The sequence below is a fragment of the Enhydra lutris genome, unplaced genomic scaffold (assembly GCF_002288905.1).
Source record: "Enhydra lutris kenyoni isolate GAN:26980312 unplaced genomic scaffold, ASM228890v2 scaffoldscaffold26, whole genome shotgun sequence".
NCBI lineage: Eukaryota > Metazoa > Chordata > Mammalia > Carnivora > Mustelidae > Enhydra > Enhydra lutris.
Window position 1 is genome coordinate 3,864,425 of NW_019154110.1, and position 9,149 is coordinate 3,873,573.

General features: G+C 59.9%; 1 protein-coding gene across 2 annotated transcripts; it reads left to right on the forward strand.

Moving 5' to 3' along the window:
* Nucleotides 1–1,424: 1,424 nt before the first annotated feature.
* Nucleotides 1,425–9,008, forward strand: LOC111151395 (coronin 6). Of its 2 annotated transcripts, XM_022509385.1 has the most exons (11): nt 1,425–1,637; nt 2,751–3,010; nt 4,419–4,541; nt 5,013–5,142; nt 5,238–5,419; nt 6,483–6,602; nt 7,047–7,151; nt 7,239–7,384; nt 7,760–7,817; nt 7,924–8,154; nt 8,252–9,008. In XM_022509385.1, exons 2-11 carry the CDS (start codon nt 2,813–2,815, stop codon nt 8,372–8,374), a joined length of 1,416 nt encoding a protein of 471 aa, XP_022365093.1. In that variant the 5' UTR covers nt 1,425–1,637; nt 2,751–2,812; the 3' UTR covers nt 8,375–9,008. The 2 variants fall into 2 exon arrangements, with proteins under 2 accessions (XP_022365093.1, XP_022365094.1); XM_022509386.1 differs by lacking the exons at nt 1,425–1,637; nt 2,751–3,010; nt 4,419–4,541; ... (1 more) ...; nt 5,238–5,419; nt 6,483–6,602 and adding exons at nt 6,760–6,857; nt 6,959–6,961.
* The last annotated feature ends 141 nt before the right edge of the window (nt 9,009–9,149 follow it).

Sequence of the window (9,149 nt, forward strand, 5' to 3'; positions counted from 1 at the left end):
CTGTCAAATAAATAAATAAAATATTTAAAAAAAAAAAAAAAAGAGCTCTGGGGGGAAAAAATACAACTTTCTTCCTCCCACAAAATAAAGGCTGAGTGGGAAATGGAATAACCAAAGATTATTTCAGACTTTGTGGCTCCAATAAAGTGACCAAGCTGGGAACTTGCCTGGTCAAAGAAGCTCTTGCCAAAGCCACTACCTGAATGTTAGGAGAATGAATAAGCAAAGGGACCAAAATTCTTCTGCCATGTGTGGTACAGAGTGACTGCTCTGGGACAACTGCTGTGACCTGCCCCAGCAGGGACTAGATTTCTTGGGTGGCTGACCTCTCTGGACATTAGTGAGGTAGAGCTCACAAACTTTCAGCACAAGCCCTCTGAGCTCACTGATTTCTAGAAATGGGGCATGACTTTCTAAAGAAGTAAAAGCTTTTAACCCTCTCTTGCTGTTAGAAGAGAAGCATTGGATAATGGTGGAAGAAGGGAGATGGGTTGCGGGGAGGACGCCTGGATGCCTCTGTTGGTTAAGCATCTGACTTCAGCTCAAGTCATGATCTCAGTTCAGGCTCCTGGGATGGTGCCCTGCACCCGGCTGCCCTCTCAGTGGGGAGTCTGCTACTCTTTCCTCCTCTTTGTCCCTCTCCCCGCCCCCCACCTCATGCTCGCATTCTCCCTCTCAAAGTCTTTTTTAAAGTAAATGAATAAAACAAAATTTGATTGCCAAAAGCCTGTGGCAGCTGCTTCTCCTTGAACCTGGTGTTCCCACGCGTTCAAGGTAGATTCACTTCCCCACCGAGTCTTTAGTCTGCTTTGCGCCCTCCTCCATGGAATCCTCTCTATCGGGTGAAATGCCTAGCTACAGTGCCAACGTTTTAGGTTCTCAAGTGGTCGCCATAGCCATTAATAACAAGAACAGGGACATTCACAACCCCCTGTCGGGTACCCTCGAGCCGTCCAGGGCGGGCCTAGGCCCTCACCCAAGGGCTGGGAAGACTCCCTAGAAGCATCTTCTGGGACCTCTCCCCAGGAGGGTCTGGACGTGCGTGCAGTCCCGCCGCCCCGGCCCTCCAGCGGGGACAGGCTAAATTGGGAGTGCGATTGCAGCAGGAATGCGGCGCGAAGGCACCTGATCTTGCGTGGCTGCCGGCTCTCCCTCTCCGCGCCCAGCCTGGGTCTGGAAACCTGGGTCTGCGAACCTGGGTCTGCGAACCTGGATCTGAGAACGTGGGTCTGCCCAGCCCACCCCGGAGGCACGGAGGGTGGGGAAAGCGTGCGCACAACCCGCCAGGACACCCTCAATTACTTTTGACAGTTCTTTGAGCCCTGCGGGCTGGCGGCGCAGAGTCAGCGGCGCTCGACTTTCCCGCCGCTGGAGGGGCGGGGCACCTGTGGCCCCGCCTCCGTCATAGGCCCCGCCCCCGCAGTTTGATGGCAGCGGCAGCTGGGACTGCAGCGACGTCGGGCCCCGGAGAGCCGCAAGCAGCGGCCCGAGCGCGCAGAGGAACACCCGGGCCCCAGACGCCGCGGACACCCGGAGAGGCAGTTCCGGCGCCCTGACTCCCTCGGCCCCCAGCGCACCCCTAAACCCCTCCGCAGAGGAGTCGCAGCGTGAGCGCCCCTCGGCCCACTCAGGACCAGGTATCCCCCCCCATCCCACGCCGCCACCGCAGCCACCGCAGCGGGCGGGGTCTCTAGAGGGCGCCCCCTCCCCCGCGCCGCCAAATTCGGTCCCGGGCGGGGCGGACTTGGTGTCTATATTTGGCCGGACAGCGGCCCGCGAGCCTGCACGGCACCAACACCTCGTCTCCTAAGAACGCAGTGCCGGGGCAGAAGGACGAAGGAGGGTGCCGGGAGGCCCAGGCCTCAGGCCTGGGGCTGCAGAAGCGGCGTGAAGGGCACAGGGATGCCCGGGGCTGGGGAGGGGCAGGAGTCACTGGATAGGGCTTTGGAAAAGCCCGGTGAGTCCCCTGGGGAAGAGCATAGCACAGACCCTGGCTGAAGAAAAGGCACTCACCCTCCCCACTCCAGCAAATCTGGCCGTAGCGCGGGGATTGAGGACCCCACCCCAGGAGAGTTCAGCAGGAAAGAGCACCCATAGGCGAAATGGAACAGAAGTATGGTAGGCAAAAGCCAGACCATGGTTAGTACTTCTTGGAGAGGCCAGTGAAAGGGGAGTGGAGAGATCCACCTTACACTGTGTCCCCCAATAGGATGGGATGAAATTGATGAAAACAGTAGCAGGAAAGATTCAGGTTAGCTGGCAGGAGGAACTTCCCCTTGGCAAAATTTTAGAAAAAGACAAAAGCCCGTCTGCCCAAACTACGTTACAGATGCAGAGTTCAGGATCTTGAGGGGCTGCAGTCTTAGCCCCATAGCTGGCGTTGAGCCAAGATCCCAAAACCACGGCCTCTGATTCTGGGCAAGGTGCAGTTAGGAGAGAAACCACTTCCTGAAGAGATGCTCATCCAAGGCTAGCCATCAGGAGGGCAGCCTGCACTGAGGCTCCTCCCCAAACCACTTCAACTTCCAGGAAGCTTTCAGACCCAGGCAAACTCCACTGTCCCCTGCCTGGGTCTCAAAGAAGTCAGGTACCAAATCCCAGCCCCTTGAATTAAGCAACATTTTATAGGTGGCAAAGACCTTTCACATACTTTCATCACCTGGAAGAAAGCTCCCTGTTCTAGGACCTGATTCATAGCCAGATAACCTTTCTCACTCGCCACCCCCTCCCTGCTCTTTTCCCTCCCCCAGTTCACAGGACTAAGGACCAAAGGCATTCCCGGAACTGAGATCCTCCATTTCTACCCACAGCCATGAGCCGGCGTGTGGTTCGGCAGAGCAAGTTCCGCCATGTGTTTGGGCAGGCGGCAAAGGCTGACCAATCCTACGAGGATATCCGTGTGTCCAAGGTCACATGGGACAGCTCCTTCTGTGCCGTCAACCCCAAATTCCTGGCCATTATTGTGGAGGCGGGAGGTGGAGGTGCCTTCATTGTCCTGCCTCTGGCCAAGGTGAGGGATTCAAGGAAGAAAGCAGGTGGGAAGACACTAGCTGTGGCCCCAGGGGATCCCTCCTTCAGTTGGGAGGGAAGTTTGTGTCCATCAGCTGCTCCCTGTTCCCCAAGTCCTTGGGGACCAACTCGGAGGCTCCCTCACCCTGCCCAGAACAGCAGCAGCACAGTGGCCTGCACACACGCACAGCCGGTCCCCTTTTCTGAGCAGCACCCTTGTCACCAGCAGGGACCAGAAGGGTGTTATGGAGATAGCTGGGAAGTGGTGGAGCCAGGGCCTGACCCAGATTCTGTTCCTGTCTCTCCCGATGCCAAACCCCACTCATGATCTTTCTCCCCAGTGCATGGTGACCATTTGATTAAATCACACCCCAGAGCACCAGGCTGAGGACAGGGTCAAACTCTTTCCAAAGAGTCCTGGTCACCTCCCCACTGTGGTTCTTATAGCAAGACAGAATGAGAACAAAGGGCAGGGGTACATCACACCTAAGGCCAGAGCCCTCCCAACCCCAGGGATGGGGGCTGGGCAATTACCTCCCCCTTTGCTGAATAACCTCAAGCCCCTTGGAAATCTCCACCCCCAGGATGGCCACTCCAAGTCATGACCTTGATCTGGCCCCTACACCCTGTGAAGGGAGACCCCGCAGGTGGCAGGGTCAGGAAGAGGCCTGACAATAGCCAGTGACTCATTCCAGGACAATGCAGACATCACCCAAGGACACCATCCCCAGGGGCTCAAATTTCAACTGCAGCCACCTCCTCACCCAGGACAACTGCCATTCCGGTGCCACACGGCCACCCCCTCCCCTACTGCCCGCTCTGGGCTGATGCCAGTCTCTGCAAAGGTCTCAGAGCCCCCCATAAAAAGCCCATAACAACCAAAAGTAGGTGAGCCCCAGCTCAGGTTGGGAGATAGCAGGCACCAGGAGTGGCTGCTGCTGGTGGTTCCAAGGTCAAGCTAGTGACGGGGGGGAGATCTGCCAAGGTTGGCTAGGAAAGGACTGTTGGCCACTGCATTGCCTATGACCTACTTCACCTTGACCTCTTCTACCAGGGGCTTCCTATAGACATTCTAGCTGGGGAGGACGGGCCCAACAGCAGCCTCCTCCAAGTAGGTGTTTTTGCAAGAGCACTGGACTGAGAGTTCAGGTCTCGGCTCCCCCAGTATCTTGCTGCGTGTCCTTGGCTAAGTCATCACCTCTCTGTGTCTGATTCCCTGATATTAAATGGCTTCCACTCTGTCTGCCTTCAGTGGAATATAGGAAGTAGTTGCATGGGGTTGGAGGTTCTGAAAGGGGTTCGCAAAGAGAAACTAGGTGATAGAATATTGAGATGTAAACAGGTCCATGGCCCACCCTCAAAAAGCACACAGGAAATTGACCCCAGAGCTCCCTCTCTGACCCCTCCAGACAGGACGAGTGGATAAGAACTACCCGCTGGTCACCGGGCACACTGCCCCTGTGCTGGACATCGATTGGTGCCCACACAATGACAACGTCATTGCCAGTGCCTCAGATGACACCACAGTCATGGTAGGAACCAGGTGCATGCTGCGGAGCAGCTGGGCAGGGGAAGGGGGGAGGGCTGCCTCACCTGCGCTAGGGGAGGTGGTAAAAGGGGTGCTGGGTCCCAGGGCCCTGCCCAGCCCTGCCCAGCTCCCAGGCTATATTTAGCCACATGCCCACCCCCTCCCAGGATGCACTTCTTAAGGCTAATTATAGCCATGGCCAACTTGAGGCCTGAAGAGCAAGGGGCAGTGTTCTGAAGTCTCCTGGCTGGGGTGTAGAAAAAGGTCCCTGGAGAGCTGGCAGTGTCTCCTCCTGGCTCCCAGCTGCTTCTGCCCGGGGCAGGCATCATTACATCTTGCCTACATCTTGTATTTGACCATTACCACTCAAGAGAGCCAGTAGGGTTCGGGGTGGGGAGGGGGCAATGTTGGGGAGAAGAGAGAGACAAAGCAGGTTCCTCATCCCACTCACCCCATGCCTTTTCCTCCCTCCCAGGTGTGGCAGGTTCCAGACTACACCCCAGTGCGCAACATTACGGAACCCATCATTACACTTGAGGGACACTCCAAACGTGTGGGCATCCTCTCCTGGCACCCCACGGCCCGGAATGTCCTGCTCAGTGCAGGTCTGGGGGCCTAGGGAGGGGTCCCTACTGCAGATGTGGTTGGGGAGGATGGCACAGGCAGGACCCAAGTAACCGTGACTGGCTGCTTTGGGCAGGTGGTGACAATGTGATCATCATCTGGAATGTGGGCACGGGGGAGGTGCTCCTGAGTCTAGACGACATGCACCCAGATGTCATCCACAGCGTGTGCTGGAACAGCAATGGCAGCCTGCTAGCCACCACCTGCAAGGACAAGACCCTGCGCATTATCGACCCCCGCAAGGGCCAGGTGGTGGCGGTGAGTGCCTGGCTTTGCTGTTCCCCAGCCTCCACCCCAGGAACCAACTGTCAGGCCCCAGTGCCCTTGATCCTCTAAGTCCCTAGTCACGGCTCTCGCCTCCTCCACCCTAACCTGAGGCAGTACCCTCCTCCCAGTGTCTGCAACCCCTGCTTCCAGCCCTAACGAAGCCCACGAGCCCACGGCCCACAGTCTTCTGTCCCGCTCCTGTTCCCTGCGTTCCCCAGCACCTCACAAGCTCAGAGCAGTTCCCCTGTGAGGTTCCCCAGCACCTCACAAGTTCAGAACAGTGCTCTTCGGGTTGGAATTGAGCAGCGGAGACGCTGCAAGCTCGGTCCTTCCACCAGAACCTGCATGACACATCCCGGACCCCTCTCCTCTCGGCCGGCACCCCGCCCCATCTTGCAGGGTCTGGGGCCCGCCACCGGCTCTCCCTCCGGGTAGGCCCCTTCCTGCCCGAGTCGACCCGCTGGGCGAGGGGGAGAGGGGACAACCCTCGCGCCTTGTTAGGCCTAGCTCGTTTCCCTAAGGGCGGCGGCCCCTGCCTCCCCGCCCTGACTCGGACTCGGGGTGCGGGTGCACGGGGCCCGCGCCTTTCCGCGCCGCGAGCGCTCTAACCCACTAACCCCGCGAGCAGGAGCGAGCCCGGCCTCACGAGGGCGCCCGCCCGCTGCGGGCCGTCTTCACGGCGGACGGGAAGCTACTCAGCACCGGCTTCAGCAGGATGAGTGAGCGGCAACTCGCGCTCTGGGACCCGGTAGGCCAGGCCGCGCTAGGCGCGCGCGCGCTCCTCCGCGGGGCCAGCCCGGAGCGCCCTCCCAGGCCGGGGCCTCGCTGGGAAAAGCCCCTCTGCGGCCGCTGGGAGCCGGCCGACTTCCCCTGCTCTCGGGATCCGCCTCTGAGGGCGCTTAAAGGGCTCGGGACCCGCCGAGAGGCGCGCACCTCCCGCTCCCGCCGGTCGCAGACGCTCTCCAGGCCTGGGGCCAGCCGGGGCCCCCCAGGAAGCTGAGTAGTTAGGCGCAGGCAGCTGGGTGACGCCTCTCCCTGTCTCCCCCCACCCCAGGAGAGGTTTGCGGCCCACGAGGGAATGAGGCCCATGCGGGCCGTCTTCACGCGCCAGGGTCATATCTTCACCACAGGCTTCACCCGCATGAGCCAGCGAGAGCTGGGCCTGTGGGACCCGGTAACGCAGCTGGAAGCTTGGGGTGTGTGCCCTGGGGACTGGCATCACGGGAGAGGGGCCAGGCGCCCCCCACCCGCAGGGCATGCCCACCTGGACTGGGCTGGAGGCTGCTGCCCCCTTTGCAGCGCCTGCCATCCCCACACCCACCCCTCCGCCCAGTTGTGCTGCGTCGCCTGAAGGAGCCCACGCTGGCACCCCCATCTGGTGATGCCGAGTCCCTGGGGGTGGTTTGCAGTGACTGCATGCGGCGGCGGCGCAGGGGCTCTATGTGCGGCGGCCCTGGGACTGATGTGTCCGTGGGCGGGACCCACAGTTCGGTTCGCCAGAACTGCCTTGGGCACGTGCGGGGCTTGGAGCGGGTAGGAAGGGTCAAGGGGCTTCAGGGGATCCAGCAGTGGCACGGTGGCCGGGACAGGGCTGGTCACGCCTCCTGTGCTCGGGCAGAACAACTTTGAGGAGCCAGTAGCGCTGCAGGAGATGGACACAAGCAATGGGGTCCTACTGCCCTTCTACGACCCCGACTCCAGCATCATCTACCTATGCGGCAAGGTGCCTGGACGGCAGGGGAGGACAGGGACGGGACAGAGATATTGAGGGTCCCACCTGAGAATGTTTCTGAACTGATTGGTTTTGCAGGGCGACAGCAGCATTCGGTACTTTGAGATTACCGACGAACCACCTTTCGTGCATTACCTGAACACGTTCAGCAGCAAGGAGCCTCAGAGGGGCATGGGTTTCATGCCCAAGCGAGGGCTGGACGTCAGCAAGTGTGAGATCGCCCGGTCAGCAGCCATTGCCCTTCTCGTTTGCATGTCTGTCCCCACTTGCCATCGGAGAAGACACAGGGGCTTCTCCCATAGTGTGATCTTTGGGAAGGAGTGGGGGTATTTTGTGGGGGAGGGGTTTTGATTAGGGAGAAGGGAGGGTCAACCTGGCTTGTTTCCGCTCCAGCCCCAGCGTTAACATTCTCTAAACTTCAGTTTCCTCAACTGTAAAATGATGATAAACACCCCATCAGAGATGTTTTACCAGCTGGACCCATAATGTGTTTTGAAGTGCATGGTACAGGCTCAGGAAGTGTTGGTCTCCAACCCCTTGGTCCCCTGCAGAAAAGGGGGTGGGAGCCGGCGGGGATGCTGAAGCCCTCTTCCTTATAGGTTCTACAAGTTGCACGAAAGAAAATGTGAGCCCATCATCATGACTGTGCCCCGCAAGGTAAGGGGGCGCGGAGAGGTTGGGAAGAGAGGGCTCCGAGGCGGAAGGAAAGGAGCAGGCCCGGCCCTCTGCGAACACTAGTCTTCCTGTCCCCCCACCCCCGCAGTCAGACCTGTTTCAGGACGACCTGTACCCAGATACTCCGGGCCCCGAGCCGGCCCTAGAAGCGGACGAATGGCTATCCGGCCAGGACGCCGAACCCGTGCTCATCTCTCTGAGGGACGGTTACGTGCCTCCCAAGCACCGCGAGCTCCGGGTCACCAAGCGCAATATACTGGACGTGCGTCCTCCCTCCGGTCCCCGCCGCAGCCAGTCGGCCAGTGACGCCCCCTTGTCGGTAAGATCCGGCTCGGCTCCGGCCCAGGCCCGGTCTACGCATCCCCCCTCCCGACCCCTTCCTGACACAGCCTCTTCTGTCCTCCGCGCGCCGGCAGCAGCACACTCTGGAGACGCTGCTGGATGAGATCAGGGCCCTTCGCGAGCAGGTGCAGGCTCAGGAGCAGCGCATCACGGCTCTGGAGAACATGCTGTGCGAGCTGGTGGACGGCACGGACTAGCGCGGCGCGCTGGGGGCAGCTCCGAGCCTGGGGAGCAAAGCCGGGCGGGGAGCAGGACTCGGCCCCGCCCCGGCTTTCTGTCCGGAACCCCGGACCCCGCTCTTATGGGCGGGGTCCGGGGGCTGGACTGGAAAGGGAACTCTATCCCCTCGCGGGAGTCCCGGACAAACGGAGCGTCGCCGAGACTCTCGTCTGCCTGGCACCCGCCTGGCTACGTGCCTCGCCCGGGACTCAGCAGGAGCTGGCCTTGGGAGGCCCGGGGTGACGGGGACCTCAGTAACGGTGCTGCACGGCGAGGCGGTGTCCCTTCTGTCTCCCGCCTAGGGCAGGGGAAGTGCTTAGTATTAGCGCTATTCTTGGGGATATCGGGGAGCTTGGGCTTGACCTCAAAGGGGTAGCCGTGCAACGGGTCTCGCCAGACCAAATGGGGAAAGTTATAACGCTTCTCCCTCTAATTGGCTCACTTGATGCCACTACCCGAAGTGGTAAAACGGATGGGCGCCACCCCAGATCTACAGACATACACAACCCATTGGCCGCAGGGCCGAACCCACCAGTTACACCCAGCAGTCTGTGGCAGAGGGCTGTCTTCCTTCTTTTCACCCGCAGGGGAGAGGGCGGCTTCCGCACTGCACCCCCGCCAGAGAACTAACCAGAAAACTGGCATGGAAGCAGGTTCACACCCCTTTTCCCGCCCCCCCCCCAACTGCCCCCAGCCCTCTGATGTGGCCTTGGCTCTAGGAGGAAAACAAGATTTACTGAATGAAATATTTTA

Excerpts from the sequence above, each read along its gene's own strand:
- LOC111151395 (XM_022509385.1), top strand. The coding sequence starts at position 2,813 with ATGAGCCGGCGTGTGGTTCGGCAGAGCAAGTTCCGCCATGTGTTTGGG. Across the intron at positions 7,152-7,238 it reads TCATCTACCTATGCGGCAAG|GGCGACAGCAGCATTCGGTA; the intron begins GTGCCTGGACGG and ends TTGGTTTTGCAG. Across the intron at positions 7,818-7,923 it reads TCATGACTGTGCCCCGCAAG|TCAGACCTGTTTCAGGACGA; the intron begins GTAAGGGGGCGC and ends CCACCCCCGCAG.